Genomic DNA, 18,998 nt, shown 5'->3' on the forward strand with positions numbered 1-18,998 from the left:
AGAAAGAAAGAAAGAAAGAAAGAAAGAGAGAAAAAAGAAAGAAAGAAAGAAAGAAAGAAAGAGAGAAAAAGAATGGGAGAATGGCAGAATGAAAGGAAGGAAGACAGAATGGAAGGAAGGATAAAAAGGAAATGGAACGAAGGGAAAAACAGGAAAGGATGGAAAGAAAAAAGGGACGGAGGAAGGACAGAGACGAAGGAAGGAACAGTGGAAGAAAAGAGAAACGAGCGAATGGAAGAGACGAACCAAGCAAGGAAGTCACAAAATAAACAGATGTGTGATTTGACAGGACATGTAGTGCCGTACGTACACTGAACGGGCCTACTCTGGCACCTTGTAGCACACTCCTCCTGAGCAGTCCCTGTCGCCTCTCCTCCTGTACCCCGTGTCTCTTTGAAGACGACTTGCAACGTGCAGCAGCTAACAAGCCTGCCTGTGCCATTTCCTATCTGATCAGAGGTGGCAAACTGTCACCCCCAAGTGTCTCCTAACAAACTCGAACAAATGAAAGTACAAGACGTACACACACACACACACATACTCAAACACATGCACATAAACACATACAGCGCTTCCCCTATCAGTTATGTTTTAGTCACAAGTCACAAGGTCCACTTAACTGCGGTAGGCTGAGCTCATTATAGTGTAGCATTTAGGGGTGCAACGGATCAATGTTGATCTGTGACCCGCTTGGACCACTCTTAATGGTTTGGCACATAGCCTACATGAAATACAGTGTTACTGGTTACTTGTTAAAGTAATAATTCCCAACATCTCGATGCTGAGTTACCATGAAAAGAGAAAGAGAAAGCATTTCACTGGTTTAAACCAGTTGACAGTTAGCCTGGTTTCACCAGATTTGCTCACTTTGTTTCACTTTGTGAAGGGGGTCTGGGTTCTCTCCAATGGGAAATGTTTCCAACATTTTCATGGGCGTATATTCATCACAATGATCAGGGATTCCTAATGTTACTTCCTACTTTGCTTAACCGTTACAAACTTATAATGATCGGCATTTAGTTGACAGTGACCGTCATGGATACAGGCGAAGAGGTGGAACTGCTGTGAAATTCAATCCACATTGTTCTGTGAGTCTTACATCTAAATAGAAAGCAAAGTTAGCCTATATTTCTCTCTCTCTCCCTTTTCTGTGCTCAAAAAAAAAAAAAAAGATCCGATCCGATAAAAATGATCCGATCCGTCACTCAAAACCATGATACGAATCAAACCATGAGTTTTGTGATCCGTCGCACCCCTAGTAACTTTTCATATTACAGATCTCAGTGCAAAGGCACAATTATTTTTTTCTGCTGGTTTAAATGTGTCATCTGGTATGCATGTTCAATGAACATGAACTGTGTCTATGGTCTCAATTGTCTTTTTACTTATAAAGGGTCTGATTGTCTGATTATGTAAGTATGACCATCATTTGCATCAAGGGAGTTAGAATCTGTAAACTTGCACTCAGTAAGTAGTGCTATTACTGTGTAATTATATGGTTCTTACTTTAATGTTTACAGAGTTCATAAAGCAATTTTTGTCAGAGTTTTTATCAAGGTAACAATGTATTATTACTTCTTGGCACTTGTGTTTATTTACATTTTTGAATAGGTTTGTCATTCAACATAAACTGTTGTCTTAGACGTAAATATAGAAGATGTTATCTCGCAGGCCGACTCTGAATGCTTATGCTGGGTGAGGAAATCACAGCAGAATTTGGCCGCTGAGTGTTTATTTAAATGATACTGCTGCTGACAGACCCACTCGTTGAGTGACAGAATAATTCTCTATTTACATAATGAATACATTGCGAGCACTCTGTACACATTCCTCCGTTAGCATTTATCTGTGTCTCCACCTCTGTGTTGTATTCAGGAGGCATTGCTCCTTAGTGTATATCAGAGGCACATTCAGAGTATCATTTACAGAGCTGATTGGAGTGTGTCGAGTCGTTGTACTTGAGTAGCGGAACGGGGGGACTGGAACATAAATATATTTAACTGTTTACAGGTCATGTAAACAGTCATATGAAATGTGCCTGACAGGAGAGTACATTTGTGTGTTTGTTTCGGTGAAAGTTGTGTGCGTGTGGGTGGGGGTTGGGGGGATTGAGATGTGTTTGCAAGCTTCAGAGTTCACAGCCACTGACCTCTAGAGATGACTAAGAACTGATCTACTGGCATTTACTGCTAAGGGGTGAGCTAAGGGTCAGTCTGATTTATCAGTGAACTGGTTTTCCAAAAATCAAAACTGAAAGTTCATAAAGCTATCCATCCAAGAGGGCTAAATATGTAGATGGGAAGTTCCAACCAGACCTTTCAGGATGAACTCCACCGGATCACTTTCACTCCTCAAACATCGTCCATAGCCACTGAACAGGAAGGTCAATCTGGCTACCTGAGTTGTGTTACTGTAAACCACTGGCATTCTTGACCAGTCAGTTTCTCCATGGTCTTTTTTTTCCCGCTGAATGGCTGTGTGTGAAGACACACCTGATCGCTTGATAAAACCAAGCCAAGGATACAACTCTAGAGAGTGTACATTCCTATGGCCAAACATGAAAGCACACACTAATTTGTGATTCTTTTCATAGAACACCGTCTGGCAGCCATGCTGGCTTGAGATCAAACCTGGGAGAAAAAATAGAAAGGATCGCAGAGCTATTTCTGTGTGAGATCTAAGCCACTGAATATGTAGGACCCCAAGGCAGTTGTTTTCATCACCTAATTGATGCATATCGTCTTATCAAGCAGATTAATAGCAAATAGGATTACGGGGAGAATGGTGAGTTCTTGACCGCGTTAAGTGCTGTTCATTCGCGACTGTCACCTCAGAGGTCAAAGCTATCATAAAAGAGAAAATCTCTCCCGTGGTCAGGAGCGCACTCCGGCTGTTTTCTGTAAATTACCTTGACAGCCTGACAGTGTTGAGGGCATTAAGATGGGCTCTTGCGCGCCAACCTGCTGAAAGTGCCACCGACTCCATGGGAGGACGAGGATGCTGAAAGGAGAACGTGAGCAGGGCTTCCTGACGAGCGAACGGAGCCTCATCGGTGGGGAGATCACCTGAGTGTGGGTTGTTAACGGCACACTGGCTGACAGCTGGCTGAGTTTTTTTGGGGGTGGGGGTCGGGGGTAGTGGTGTGTGGTTTGAAGTTCATCCCAGAGCAATGTGTTTTTTTTTGTTGTTGTTTGCGGAGGAACGTCGCGTTCAAGTCAACACCGCTGCGCCGGGGTCTGTCGTCTGAGTTAGGTGACTCAGTGGGCGAGCGTCAGCAGCGCGTCTTAAATATCTGTTCCCTCGTCCCCGGCCGTCGCTGCGTTAAATGTCAGCATGCAGATGGGTGGCATGGAGCTGTCACTGTGTGTGTCGTGATGATCACCAAACGGAAATGGACTGGGTTTGTCTTTACACCTCCCAGCCTACACACACACACACACACACACACGCACACACACACACACACAAAGTAGCTTGAGCAACAGAGAGACTTGGAATGTGTGTGCGTGTATGTGTGTGTGTATTTTTGTGTCTGTCTATCTTTGTGTGGAGGCAGACATGCACGTGTTTGTGTGTGTGTGTGTTCAGTGGTAAGATGAGGTCAAAGACCTGTGTGCACTGACGTGTCTGTTTCTGGTCACCCCCTTTGGGTGATGGTCAGGTGGGTGACCTATATGCTCTTGGCTAGACAGAGGTCGTTGGCTGCAGACGCGCTTGACAGGGGCCACAAAAGCAGTATTTCCACAAAGCTATGAGAAGCCTGCCTCTGCCTTTTCACTGCCATTTCCACTGCCTTGTGTGATCATAAATCCATCACTCCATTTTTGTCCTCACCACCCCTATCTCAGTGCATGAAAGCCAGTGACAATCACCCACCCGCCCCCCATCCTGAGTTTTGTCATCTTGACTAATGATGTAAAACAGCCATAGAGACGTGACACTTCACGGTACCTGTGAAATATCCTGCCAGTCAGACATGCCGGCCCGGCTCTAACAACACCGGCCTTGGTGTCTGGTCCATGTCGCTGTCTCCTGCTGTCTCACACATCGTAACGAGTGCCAAAATCCCCCCGGATTGTCACCTTGTGCCTCTGACAGCACTGCAAAGGTTGAGATCATCCACCAAAAATTAACAGGCTTTGTTAAATGACTCTGCCAGCTTCCCTTGTCACTCACAATCAGTGTAATGTTCTTACTCCCAAGTCCCCCTGGACATTTTGAGGTATTTTGTAATCTTGCTGGCTATTTAAGACTGTTCCTTTTTTTTAAAGAAAGGAACGATGGTGGGGTGTTCTACAAGACATGACAGGTGTAGTTGTTGTAGATGTAGTCACAGCTTCCGTATATAAACCTTTGAAATCCTCAGTGTAAATTAAAGATGTATCATTTCTACTTCATACATTTATCAAGCATTTAAAAGGAACAGCTGCTATGAATAGTAAGCTCTGACAGATGTGGTGTAGTTGCTCCCGTTGCAATTGTTCCTATTGAATAGTTATGCACGGCACTGGCTGCCTCAGTGAGAACCTCTGAAGCTGTAGATGTCAAGGTGAAATCTTTTTTTTTCTCCTTTAGGTGGTGGTGCAGTGGTAAGGCTCTGGTGAAAATGGAGAACCATTAGACATCACCCAGTGTTCTCCATTTCTGTATACCTTGTCCCAAATAATTTAGCTTAAGTTATTTAACAGCATGTCAGGTGTGGACCCTTATCCTCCAATGTTGACGTGAGTGAGTGAATTCAGCATCTGTAATGTTGTAGTGACGGACATTTTGGAATAGCAATATCTCACAAATTTTTACTAAGATAATGCACCCCTGTTGTAGTTGTAAGTGTATGCTAGATTACAGTTTGTGGCACATTTGTAATTCTTAGTGTCACCGCTGCGTATGAAACTCCTTGGTAATAGATCAACTATGGATAGCTAAGCTATGCTGCGCGACTGTATTTCAGCACTAAGGTCAGCGCCAAGACTGTATCGGGAGCTAGCCAACGTTCTGAATTAGCAAAATGTTAACTAGTGAGAGTGGTCAAATTTCTGTCCCATAAACCTAGGCACATGGCATACCATTCTAGCATTAGAATATTTTTAATTAACTACTAAGCCAAATAATACTATGGTTAGCATTTCAAATGAACATTTACACGCAAAGCCCAGAGACCATCTAAAATTACCAATAGACCACTGAGCGCCTTTTTCTCTTTTTGGCCTTCATTTAAGATTATTCAGTGCCAATAGGCCTACTTAACAGACAATCGGAGGGAAATATAATATTATAGGCTACTGTAAATCACTTGGTTTTAAACACGTCTTTTACTAACCAAAAGTCGTGTAGGCTAGAATTATTGAGCCAAATTGAGCTGCCAACGTATGTTAACACTACAAAGTCAAGAGCTTATACGGAATGTTCACCAATTGTAACAATCATTCATTAGTATGGAGTGAACTGAGGGGTGATGTATAACTGAGCCCATCCAATTGTGGGGAGAGTGTACCAGACGGGTAGCCAAAGTAGAGGGAGGAATATCCCCAAATGCGCTCCTCCCCTCCCCCACTCCTCTGGACTCCTCATTTCAACTCGCATCTCACTTACGACCAAGACCTTCGTTGGTGGCTTCTCACAGTGGAAGAAGTGGGGGTATTCTAATTTAATTTCTTTATAGAGTCATTAGTGAAGAAAAGCCAAATAGCTTGGTAGTTTATTTCATTGGGGCAACGACACGTCACACGGTCCTTTGTTGCCATTGGTAGAAATGTGGTTTTGCTAAAGCCAGGGTATTCGCGATTGGACCTGACTCAGGAAGAATATGTGTTATCTTGATTGTGCACTTTCTTAGTTGCGCAAAACTTTTGGATCAATATTGATTTCGACATCACCTTGCCGTGGCTCTCGTGGAAGTTTAAGGTGGGACCAACAGAGTGGTGTAGATTACGTAATATCAGTGGTGTTGACATGGGCAGTGGGCTTTAGGCTACTGGCACCGAGCAGAGGAAATTCCGACATCCAAGAGCATTTGGCGTTTTCCGAGAACATATAGGCTGAAGCCGTAGTTTGTTGGTGTAAAATGTCCCTTGGTCGATGAAACCACCGTGTCCAACACGCAGTTTCGAACCGATCTAACGATGTGTTACCAGCTAGATGTCCCAGCGCAACAGCAGGTCTGGCGAATGCAGCGAATGAATATTGTCTTGAGCATGCTACTTCGGAAGTAGGTCACCGTTTTAACGTGTCTTGTCAGCTGTGGATATTCGTGATTTATTTCGCTATTATCCATCGGTAGACCAACATTTCTCCAGAAGGGAGGAGGATATTTTCACAAGAGGGTCAGAATTGTTTTAATCCCGAACCGATGCTCCCTATGGGTTCTCAGGTAAATGAAACGGATCCATTTCTGGTTTATCATGTGTTTATCTCGACCGTGTGCGGTAGCCGGCTGTTTTCTGTGTGAAATGTTGTAATACCACAAACAAAATAGATTATTTGTACTCAAGACAGACCATAGTTGCCCTGTATGGCTATGCATCGCTGTTACTCTGTATCGAGGCAGAAACATTTGATCCTGTTAACAGCTATCATGTCGTTGCCCGCTGTGGGATCATCAATTTTGGACTCATTTGGCTCTGTGGTATATCGTGAATTGTTATATAGTCATTCATGGGTTTTCTCGTCTTCTCCTATATCAGTTTAACGATGCAGTATTTCAAACATTTACTTTTATTCCACAATGATTTGGGATGCCTTTAATATACAACGCCGCATCAGGATGATAATTAGACGTTAAATTGGATAGTTTGTGTTTTATTAGCATGGTTCTAAAGCAATTAGCATATTGGCAAAGCAAGGCGAGGTGTGCTCAATGCACATTCGAAATCTGTGATACGCCCTGCACAAGCTGCACCCAACACCCTGAGTGCTAGAGGGTTTGCTCATCGTATCTATGAGCTTCCGTTTCTAATTCATATTTTGCGTAAAGTACATATATAGCCACATTGTGATTCTTGCAAATACACTGTGATGCGTCTAGTGTATTATCATCTAATTTCCAACACCTGCCGAGTTCAAATCCAAGAAGGACATCGCTAGTATAGAGATGACACTTCTTTTTCACCGGCAGGTTGAGGAATATATCAGGTCCGATATCGGATTGTCGGAATGTCTCTTCTCAACTAAAGTTGTTTAAATCTTTTTTATAAACCAGCGTGAGTATGTCTAATCAAACTCAGCTCGCACAGTCTTTATCTGTTCTATCCTACATCACATTGTAGCCTACAGTGGGAGACTTTTCCTCGAGGCGGGTGGATTTTCGGAGACAGTCTAGCCTTCTTCATTTGCCAACGCGAGATCCACAGCTCGTGTGTGTAGGCTGCTGTTAAATGTTTCTCTTGCCGATAAAACACTTTCCACAAATGATTCTTTGCCATCTCCCGATTCCCCATGTCTTCACATTTTTCTCTGGGGTTACTGTATTTCCATGTATTAATGTACTCTGAAGACTCAAGCGTAAGTGGCAAGCTCATGATGAAGCTCCAATGTAGCCTACCTCCTAAGTTTTTTTGGGGGTCCTTCGGGTCAGTAGTTCAGCGCTAAATCTAATACCCTGTATCTGACCTGACCTCCCTCAAAATGCTTTCTGGTATTTCCTGTACAGGCTTGTTTAACAGCAAATCTAGTTCTGCCTTGTTGTGTATCATTATTCTCGGTTCAGTGAGTTAACAGTCCTCAACATGGGGAGAGAGGAAATGAGGGTGAACCAAAGTTATGGGTCACAAATGAATGTGTCTGTGCATCGTTCTGTGCTCCATGAAGATATCAGTGAACCATTTTTCTTTTTTAAAATACAATTTGTTGGCTGACCCTTAGCAGATGTAATTGGCTTACCTTGCTTCAGCATTACAACTAAGTGCTGTCCTTCTGTCCTCTGTAATTGGCTGCCCATCACTGATGTGCAAGGCCCTTTTCAGTTTTTGAAAAACTACTTGAATAGCTGATGCTCCTTCAAAAGCATCATCTGAGTCATGTCATATGCTTTCAGTCTGATTCACCAATCGCTTGGCCGTTCGACAGGAAATTGAATTGCATGTGCACATGGATATGCTTGCGTTTATAGCACAGCTTCCTCTCTGAAGAGGGAGCTGGGTGGATTTGACTGGGAATCACCTTACATTCTAAAGGTTATTTGCAAAACCAACAATTGTCGCATTTTCAAAGGACAATGTGTCCACTAATTGAGGGGGAAGCAGAGGTTGGGAGTTTGTCGATAGGACAAAGCAGTCAGGTGTAAATTTCCTATGGTGCCATATAAACCTGAGATGCCTTTGAGAGGGGTATTTGTGAGGTTGTCCTTCAACAAATCAATAGCTGAAATGAGAATTATGTTTAAAAAAAGGTTTCGGTTCAATTCCCAGCCTTACGAACAAACTGAAAACACACTTCCTCCCATGAGATTTCCATAACTGTTTTTTTTTGTGAAGAACAGAATGTAAAGCAATTTACCATACTGTGACTAGTACATGTTATGTATTTGAATACTAATATTGCCTTTAGCAACACAGTTGAAAGCCATTACTCTGCGTTTAGGGAAATTCTGTAAATAGATCCCTAGAGTAATGACTGCATATGGTGTGACAGCACATCATAGACACATGCCTTTTCTAGCCTTTAGTCTCCATCCATGATGTTGTTCGGAGGGCTTTTGTTGAGCTTGCAAAAGATGTCACAAGACATATATGTCCCGCAAAAGGTTTCTTTATCCACTGGAGTCGTATATCACTCGCACCGCTCCCTTTTCATGTTAAACTACACTCCAGGTCTCGCACGGAAGCACTTTTTCCAGGTTTGGTATGAAGTATGAAGTGAAGTTCAATTTTTTTTTTAAAAAAGAAAGAAAATGTCAGTTTGAGTTAGTGACATAGGCATGACCTCATCAAGTCCAGAAGCCGGATCCCAAAGTGCTGCTGAGTGAATGGATTATTTTTAGAGCGGTGAGTGTGCCTTCTGCTTGGTGCAGCACCAGAGGGGCATAATTACCGAGCATGGGATGTCACAGCGATGTGACTGACACTTTGGGTGAAGTTCTCCAGGAACTCTACTGGAGGATGGGTGACACGTGCAGAAGGGGGTGGGGGGGGGGGGGGGGGGGGACATGGTAGCAGGCAAGGGGATTTATTTCTCTGTTGCCAAAATACGAGTTTTGGAGGATTATGTTATGTGTTCAGAATATCGTGTAATAATAAGCAATTGTCCTTGGGGCAGACAGTTAAGAGTCTTGTGTGTACATAATGATCTTGAGATGTAAAGGAGACGGCTGGTCAGGAAGGAAGAGCTAATAATTAGCCTCAAACAGGAGCGTGTTGTTGCTTTAATTAAACTGTCTTGTGCTACTTGTGGTTAGATGCCAAATCAAGCAAATCACTCAAGACATTTGATCTTGCTGTTAGTGTCCAGTGTAGTATCATTTGATTAGAAATATACAAGTCCAGTAGTATTAGCCAAAAATGCAGTGGGAGGCTAGATTTATTTTATCCACTTTTGTTTGAAGGTTTGTCATGTTTAAAATTGCATTTTCATAGTAATGCATGGTTTGATGGAAGATGGAAACCCATCTTATAAGTTACATGAACGAAGTTACATGAATGAGTACAAATATATGAAGGAATAAGAAAGCAAGAGACATGCAAGGTGTATGGGAACATATGTGTAGTCACCACTGCTGCTTTAGGTTGGCTTTAGGTTGGCTTTGAGTTATAGTTCTTCAGAAATGATCAGCATAATTTTAAATTGATATTTTAATTGTACATGAAATCAAAAGAAACCCGACTATCAACTATGATGGTTTTGCAATAGAGGTGAATTAAAGGTCTGTTTTGAAAGGGTTGTTTGACACGAGGGTTACAATGTAACAAGGGTTGTTTTAGCCACTGATGAATTTCAACAGCAGTTGGGCCTGTTTTACAAGTCAGGTACCTGTAAAAATGTAAAGCATAAGGAAAAGCCAAGTGAAAGAATGGCGTGGTTGGCAGTCCAAGTAGCTAGTCAGAATAAAGACAATATTTCAGGTTCACTATGAAATCAACTAAGAATAGACTGAAAGACTACAACAAAGAAATAAAACAGGCCAAACAGTACTTTTCTCTTATATCATTAATGGAAATATCAACACCAATGAAGTCCTCTTCTCTCCTGATGACTAATCCACCATCTCCAACCCCATCAGAGATGCTGTTTACTACTTTCTTCAACAAACAAAATGATTGTACTTCATGCAGAATATTAGTGTCTTAGGGTCCAGAAATGAATCAAGTTCTCCAGGAATATTAATAATATGTGCCATGTCTCACGTTGACTCTGAAATCTGAATGAATTCTGAAATACACAAAATTGCTGGGTTGCTTCCTCTTCCTACCACATAAAAAAAAAAAAAAAACGTTTTTTCAACTGCCAAGCACCTGAGGTAGCCTATTAGAAATTATTAACTGCTCTCATCACTTGGGCATATTTCCTACAACACTTAAAACAGCTGTTGATAAAACGCTTCTGAAGATGAGCAACCTCCATGGAGCAGTCATCGCTGATTATAGGCCCATCTCCAATTGACCATTTCTCAGCAAAACTATTCTCATCCTAAATATCATCTAATATCATATAGCCTTCTATACATTTATTAGTCAGGTTTTTGACCTTACCATAGCACAGAGACTGTAATGTTCAAATTACTGTAATGTTCAATCATTACAGTAATATTCCCATATATTTGCATTGTGTATAAACCGCCGGACAGTGTTTTATGCCAATTCAAAAAAACAAAACCATGTATTAACCACACCCGTGTATGCTGTAGTGCCCAATGAGTCAGAATCAGATCTAGCTTTAAAGAAGATTAAAGAAAAGAAATGCATTCCCATGTATAGCCTGTCCCCATGTATTAACCTCGTAGCTGCAGAAATTTAGCAAAATCAGTGTATAATCCTTGGTTAATAATCGGGAAATTACAGTAATGTTATGGAAGATAAATCATCTATTCTTGTGCCTTTGTCTCTCTGTGCTGTTTGACCAAAGTAAGTTTATAGTAGTAGTTAGAAAACTGTCATGGTTTTTAAAAAATTGTTCTGTGAACGTACCTGCAGGAAAGGCAGTTATTTGTGTCCATTGGAGACTTTGCGAGTCAGAGTAAGCATTATGTCTGGAGTACTGCAAAGGCCCATTCTTAGACCACTATTATTTAATCTCCATATGCTCTCACTCACACTGATTATACAGAAATACAAAATAAAATAGAACAACTAAATAGCATAATATATTACACAACAATCAACCAACAAATACAAAAATAATGCTCTTTTTTGGAGCAAAAGCTCAGAGACAAAAATAGTTCATTTCTGTTCTCTGTCTCTAGAGAGCACATGTGAAGCTAGAAATCGTGTTGTAATCATGGACAGCAATCTACATTTTAAGAACCATATCAATCATCTCATGAGATCAAAATCAGACTGTGAGAAATGTATCCATGTTTTTATAACAAGTAGATTAGACTATAATAGTCTATTCACCAGCTCCACAAATCAGCTGTGCAGCGATTATAGTTAATTCCAAATGCATCTGCACACCTTCTCAGAGGTACCAGAAGGTCTGAACACATCTGTTCTCTTCCTTGACTACCCATCAAAACTAGAATTGATTTTGAAATTCTGCTACTGGTAAATAAAGCTTGCCTCGCAAATGTTAGATAGACATCAACAAGAACTCTCCAATCCACAGGAAGTGAGCGGTCTTTTGAGCGCTTTGGGTTGCACTATGTGCATGTTAAATGCGCTTTAAAAATAAAACTGACTTGACTTGACTTTTAACCATGCCTGTACTAACGCTATGAAGAGTCCTCTGACTCCAAAGCAGTATTTATGCACCCTGTCTGAGGACCTGAGAGAGAACACTTTTATAAGCAGGTACCTTGCTTTTGTAGTGTGTGTCATGGTGGTAGGATTTTTTTTGTGTGTGTGTGGTCGGTCTCTGTGATTTCTTTAAAACTGCGTTAACACCTGCTGATCCTACTGATGTATATGTATCCTGTGCACTTCTCATTGTGTGGTGATTATATTGTCACCTTATGTAAAGCACATTGCATGTGTCACTTTAAAGCCTTGTGTATCAAATGGGCTATAGATTTCACTTTCCTAGCACATTAATCTTTGGCACATAACAGTGGGGTGTGACATCATGTAGCCTTACCAAAACACAACCAATGGGAACACTGTGACATGCTTGTAATGTTTAATGTGTAATGATGAATTGTTTTTATGCAATACGTTACACTGCATTACACAGTGTCAGTTTTAAATATAGCCATTACAGTGTCATTTCTAAGAATGAAGCTGTTCACACGCATACCTTTATCACAAGACCTGCTGATTGCTGTGTAGCAGGATGTCGAAACTAATAGAATGAAGAGGAGCAGTTTTCACAGAGCTTTGATATGCCTCCAGACAAGTCTACACTTCAAATGTGTCTTTGATGTGTTTGGCTGAAGGGTAGGATGTTTGAACTGCTAATTGCTGTTTAGACATGATTAGAGTTTGGAGAGCTGAATATACAGTACACCCATCTACATTTAAGTCCCTGCTAAGCATATCTTTTAACACGCAGACAAGGGGTTGGTGAGTGTTACTGTGAAATAAAGATGCTCGAAGGATTTTTAACATTCATGTGCTTGTTTTAAGCAGTTTATTGTGTGTGGGACTTTTTGTATTCTAACTCTCTGTAATTGTTCAGTGCAGAAACAAAAGGGTGGAATTTATTGAAAAAAGAAAAAGATTCCCCGAAACATCCTTACAGAAATATACCACAAAAATTCCTCTGTGGCTGTCATTACTGCTCGAATACAGATGCAGCTGATAACTTGAATTCCCATAGCAGTCCTCTTTTTATGTCACTTGGTAAGGCCAGGCAGAAAGCATTGAATGACGAGCTGTGAGCTTTATGGGAAGAGTTGGACCATTTGTCATGCGCTGACAAACTGTCACAGTGACCAGCATCATGTTGTATTTATGATAGATCCCCTGGATTTATAACAACCGTCTGTGCCAGAAGGAAGTCCTGGGGAGTTTCTTGATACTCCTCATCCCTCAGGTCCTGGCAGCCTCAGGAAGTCAGGAAGGTTAAGGCTTGTTCTCAAGGTCTGACCCAAAGTTCAAAGCAGGGAGGGTGGTTAGGATAATGTCTAGGGGCCTCTGGCACAGTAGGTGTTAAACAAAAGGCTTAACTGCTTTGCTTTAAGGCAACTCGAAAATGGGGTCAAAGTCAAGGGTACAGTGAAATTGGGTTCCCTGAGATTTTGGAGTTGTGATTACGCCAAGCTTACTGTTTTCTTGCATGATGCAATCGTCATAAACGGATAGGATTGATGTAAAAAAGTAAGAAGATGGAGATGAAGTTGAATGTCTCAATCATTTCTGTTACTGTCAGCTGCAGTGGTAACGTCTGTCTGATTTGCATCCATTATCTCCATGGGGGAAAAAAGGATCTCTCAAGAAGTTTTTTTTCCACCTTGTGTTTTCTGGAAACCCTCAAAGCAAGCTCTGAGATCTAACCATCTCTTTCGAGTTCAAAGTCTCAGTCTGCCAGATAATTATGATAATCATAGGTTTGTAATTTGCTTTGCCATTAAGGTACACTACTGTACAATTCATCCATTGTGTATGTAGTTGTGGCGACCTCAGGAATCCCATAATCACCTTCTTGGAAGCTGGTGGAGGCAAGCCAGTGCTTAGTCAAACCACTAAATTAACATGATTTGAATGAACGTTTTCTTTGCAATTGTGACAAACTCATTCTCTATTCTCAGAACAATCAGGGAGTAAAACTATACAGGCCAAAATCCATTTACAAAGTCATACTGCTTAGTTTTGTGAGGGACCACTCTGGTCTGGTTACAGTGTGGATTCAGTATTGGCCGGTTAGATAATGCCCTCAAATATGTGCTGAACTGTGATGTTTTTTTCTTTCTTCTCGATTTTCCCTTCAGCAGGATCTGAATGGAAGCGTGTGATGACCCATGCGCGTCAGAGGGCACCTCTGTGGCGACACTGGAGTGAACACTGGGACCAGGTGGGCAGCCCCACACATGCTGAAACCATGGGCCGCGTCTGGCCCAAGAGCCCGAGGCAAGAGCAGCGGACCCCGACAGAGACCAAGACCAAGGCCAAGGCCAAGCTCCGACAGAGTCGGGCCAAAGAGCGAGAGAGGGAGGCGAAGGATCTGAGCGGGGAGCTGGACAGGAAGATGTACCCTCTGCGGGGCCGACTGGGCCTGGGCGACCTTGGCACGCGCAACTGCAGCGTGGTGCTCACCCGGCTGGAGGAGAGCGAGGGCCAGACAGCCGCCGGGGGCAAGCACCGGAGGGGCCAGGGCAACAAGCCAAGGAGCGGTGGCTGCGAGCGGTCAGGAGGGAGGACCAAGCCCTGCAAGTGCCGAAAGAAAGGCTGCAAAGCCTGCTGCTGGCCACGGGCACCGACAATGCTGCCGCTGCCGCCACAAGCGCCACAACGGCCACCGCAACTACCAAAAAACAAATCAGAATTACCTGCTCCCAAATCGGAATTACCTGCTCCCGAATCGGAATTCCCTGCCTTATGCTTGCCCCCGGAGCCCATCCAGGAGCCCCGCAAGCGCAGGCTGGCCTCGCTCAACGCTGAGGCGGTCAACAGCCTGCTTTTGGACAGAGACGACCCCCAGCAGGCGTCCAGACTTGCAAAGAAGCAGCAACAGCAACTACAACAACTACAGCAACAGCAGCAGCAGCAGCAGCAGCAGCAGCAGCAGCAGCAGTGTTCCTCTTTGAAAGGGGAATGTGCTAATCTGGCTAAAGACCCAGCTAAGGAAGCAGGCAGCTCCAAAAGGGCAGCTCATGGCAGAAAGAGGACGCCAGACTCCGAGGGGTGTCCGGGTCCCAAAAAACACAAAAAGGCCAAGCTGGACACGGAGGAAGTGGACCAGCTGAGTTTGGACAGCCCCACGCCGCGGCGCCTGGCAGGCCTGAACGCGGCCGCTCTCCTTAGGCTCACTAGCACATCCGCCGGAGTCAAGCGGCGCGGCAAAACAGACAGCAAGCTGGGGAGTGGAACCGTGCGAGGTAAACAGCAACAACAACAACAACAACAACAGCAACAGCAACAGCAACAGCAGCAGCAGCAGCAGAAGCAGCAGCAACACCACCACCACCATCACCATCACGTATCCAAATCGCAAAAGCATCGGCTCAAGTTGCACCAACACCCTCCTATCCAGCAACAGCAGCAGCAGGTGCTTCAGAGGTGTTGCAGCCTCTGCAAGAAGGAGGCCTACCAGCAGGAGGCGCTGTGGGAAGGCAAGGCAGGGGGCCACGGCTACATCCGGCCGGGCTTCCAGTGCCGCTCCATGCTGAGCTACCCGCTGAAGCAGGTGAAGGAGGAGCAGACGGAGACGGAGGTCAACCCTCCTTACTACTGCTGCTCCCCAGAGCGCTCGGTGGAGTACTGCCACCGGCTGGCACTCTTCTTGGACCAGAAGCCGTACACGGAGGCGGACGAGCATTCCCTGCCCCCCGTCAAGGGCTTCCTCGCGCACCCGGCGACACTGGCCATCAACGCCCACCCGTACCCGTGCTACTCGGGCTACTACGTCCACATTGCCCACCACGGGGCGTCCTCGCCCCCCATCAGCGCCACGCCGGTCCCCTACCCGCCCTCCTCCGTGGCCCCCATCACGCTGTGCAACAGCACGGGCCAGAGACCCAAGCTGCTGCCCCCGTCCTCCGTGTCCCACTCGCCGCCGGGCATCCCGCACCCGGCCTACTGCAGCTCGGTGGGGGCCTGCTACGGGGGCGAGACGTGCCGCATGGGGCCCTACGCCTACCGGACTTCGCAGCACCTCCAGGCGCGCGGATGCTCCTACAGCGCCGACTGCTCGAGCTGCAACCGCAAGATCAAGATGGGTAAGGGCACCAGGCAAATTGGATTTGAAAAAGTAGCTCTGGCCAGATAACATGTTCAGCTTCCTGTTTTATTAAGTTAGATCCCAGTGGAGAGGACTGCTTGAGGAAGGGAAGGGAAGCTCTCTCAATACTGTAGCTTGATGAAGCCAAAATAAATAAATAACTGCACCTAGCTGTTAATATGCACAGTCTGCTGGCAAAAACACAAGCTGCATAACAAGCATAAAAGACCTCATGCCATAATTGCCCTGATAGTAAAGGGGGCATTTATCACCACTAGTAGCGAGGCAGGTCTACTATGCTGTGCTATTTACAATCAACCTGCAAGTCATTTGATCAGCTGGATATCGGGTATTCATGTGTGTGTGTGTGTGTGTGTGTGTGTGTGTTGTGTTGTCTTTTTTTCAGAGCAGTGAGTCTGAATACAAAAGTGTGTGTGTGTGTATGTGTGTGTGTGTGTGTGTGTGTGTATATATGTGTGTGTGCTGCTGAAGCTGATGCATTCATTCCACTGTCCCACATGTCTATGACTCAACAGCCTAGCCTTGTCAGCATTAGCAGGCGGTGTTGTGTGCCTTCGCTCGCAGAGCTAGCTAATGGCAAGGCTTCTCCTGGGCAGCATTCCACCCACAGATTGATTGGCGAGTGGATATCGAGATTCTGGTTCTGGAATTTATTAACTGTAATTCCCGTAGTTCCTGTGCAGGAGCTTCTTTTCCATCATCCTTTCTTCGTACTCTTCTTTTTCATCGTCCATCCTTCTCCCTCATCTGTTTCTTCCATGTTTTCTCCATCTTCGGCTCTTCTGTTCTTCCTGCCCCCCTTCATCCTCTTCTTTCACAACTCACCACTCATCCTCTGTTCTTTGTGCCTGCATCCAGTATTTCTTAGCCCTCAGCCATGCGTTTTTTTTTTCTCCGGAGCGGAGTTATTGACGGATGCCTTGAAGCCCTGTACTCATGGGTGGTTTTCCTGTGTGACTAACAGCCACAGGTGGGGTTGGTGGTTGTGGTTGTTGTAGTTGGCACGGGCTTCCCCTCGCCTGTGGAGCGTCTGCTCTGAAGGGGCAGCAGCTGTGGCCTCTTAAAGACCTCCATTTTATTCTGTGCTCGGAGGGGCGCGCCAGCCCACCCTTGGCTGCGGCCCCGGATCCAGGCACCAGGCCTCTAACGCCCCGCATCATGCCCTTGTTATTAGCGAGGAATCCCAGGATCTTGCCGGGTCATCCGTCTCAGCAGCAAAACCGCAATAGCAACACTTCCCCCCCCCCCCCCCACCCGCACCCACACACCCGTAACACACAGCAGTTGGCTGCCAGAGCTAAACAATGAGGGTTTTTTCCCCCTAAACTTGTTTTATTTTGCTTGTTTTTTATTCTTCCCCCAGTGCAGACTCTGTATTCCTGACACAAGCGACCCCCTGATTCCTACAGTTACTGCTGAACAGGGTCTCCACTGTTTTCCAAGGGAAGCCGATCTGGGCCTCATTTGTCACCAGGCTTTTATTTGTGTGGGACGGCAATCACCCAGGACCTCATAAATGGGTGTGATTACTGGGCAGGCTAGCGTGGTGTTACAGCTGTCTGACACACAGATTAGAGGCCAGTGCCGGACGTAGTGGAAATTGGTGTTTAGCGGAGTGCCATGGCCTCTATCAAAAGCGTTGGTGACTGTCACTGGGGTTAATAAATAGTGCTTTACCTTCCAGCTCCTGAGAGAGTGATCATTGTGGGTACATGTGTTTGTATGTGTGCCTATGTGCGTGTGTTTGTGTGTGTGTGTGTGTGTGTGTGAGTGTATACATGTAGGTGTGAGTGTATATGTACGGATGTTTTTGTTAATTTTCTTTCTCTCTCTCTCCCTCTCTTTCTCTATTTGTATGTTTGGGGCTTGCACATGTGTATGTGTGTGTATACATTGTTATTCAACCCCACATGAGCCAAAAAGTCACGTCACAACACTGAGGGGGCAGCTTTTTTCAGCGTGACCTGACACAAGCATATCAGTTTCCCATATGTGTTTTCATTTACAGCCCGAACATCATTTTTCAGTATGTGGTCCTCCCTTTTGGCCTAAGTGATGCCCCAGGGAGTTGGAAATAAAAAACTTGTTAAATACAGATACCTTGACCCATGAATTACAGTCCAGTTGTTCTCCCCCACCACGACTGGGGTAAGCATTCCTGGCAACCGCATGTCAACAACCCCTGTTCCTGCCGCATGCCTGCTGTCGCCTTCTCTTTTTTGACCTAACATGACCTTTGAACTCCTAGCCTCTGGAACGAGCTGACCTTTAGCACAGCGGGGCACGTGAAATGGGCATATATTTCATATGGGGCGTTAATTTGTTCTTTGTGGCTGGCTTTAGCGCGGCAAGAGGCATTCACCCATGAGAGCACACAGCCAATCTGTCCATGTATATTTAACAGCCAGCTCTGCGGGTGCTCAGACCTCCATAAATAAATGTCTTTATCATGATATATCCAGAGTTTCTTTTTTTTCTTTGGAGTGCGAGCTTACATTTTGTACAGATGTGCTATCTGTTATGACTGGAGAGAAATGAAATTCAGAGTCTTGCTAACAAGCAGGAAACAGGCTGTTTTAATTGGACAAACAAACGGAACCTTTTTATGTGTATCTGCTTCATCAATGGATCTGGTTCTATGCAATTATCTTCTGCTCTCTGTGTGCTTTAGAAATCCACTTTTGTAGTGCAAGTGTGTGTGTGTGTGTGTGTGTGTGTGTGTGTTTGTTTGTGTTTTTACGTTTGTGTGTATGAGAGATAGACAAAATGTGTGTGTGTTTGTGTGTTAGTGTATTTATGTGTGTGAGAGATAGACAGAATGTGTGTGTTTGTGTGTGTGTTTGTGTTTTTATGTTTGTGTGTATAAGAGATAGACAAAATGTGTGTGTATGTGTGTGTTAGTGTATTTCTGTGTGTGAGAGATGGACAGAATGTGTGTGTGTATGTGTATGTGTGCGTGTGAGAGGGAGTAGGAGAAAGAGAGAATGGTCATGCAGTCATGCGTAATGCTCTTT

General features: G+C 44.4%; 1 protein-coding gene across 8 annotated transcripts in view; it reads left to right on the top strand.

The window, feature by feature from the left end:
• bahd1 (bromo adjacent homology domain containing 1) overlaps positions 1–18,998 on the top strand; it is a 31,577-nt gene that overhangs the window by 6,118 nt on the left and 6,461 nt on the right. The window contains exons 1-2 of one of the 8 annotated variants that reach the window (XM_042072574.1): positions 5,556–5,637; positions 14,018–15,961. In XM_042072574.1, coding sequence (XP_041928508.1) covers positions 14,038–15,961 — 1,924 coding nt within the window. In that variant the 5' untranslated portion in view covers positions 5,556–5,637; positions 14,018–14,037. The other 7 variants (XM_042072572.1, XM_042072569.1, XM_042072573.1 and 4 more) reach the window with 7 other exon arrangements.

Source organism: Alosa sapidissima, chromosome 19, assembly GCF_018492685.1.
Source record: "Alosa sapidissima isolate fAloSap1 chromosome 19, fAloSap1.pri, whole genome shotgun sequence".
Classification (NCBI taxonomy): domain Eukaryota; kingdom Metazoa; phylum Chordata; class Actinopteri; order Clupeiformes; family Clupeidae; genus Alosa; species Alosa sapidissima.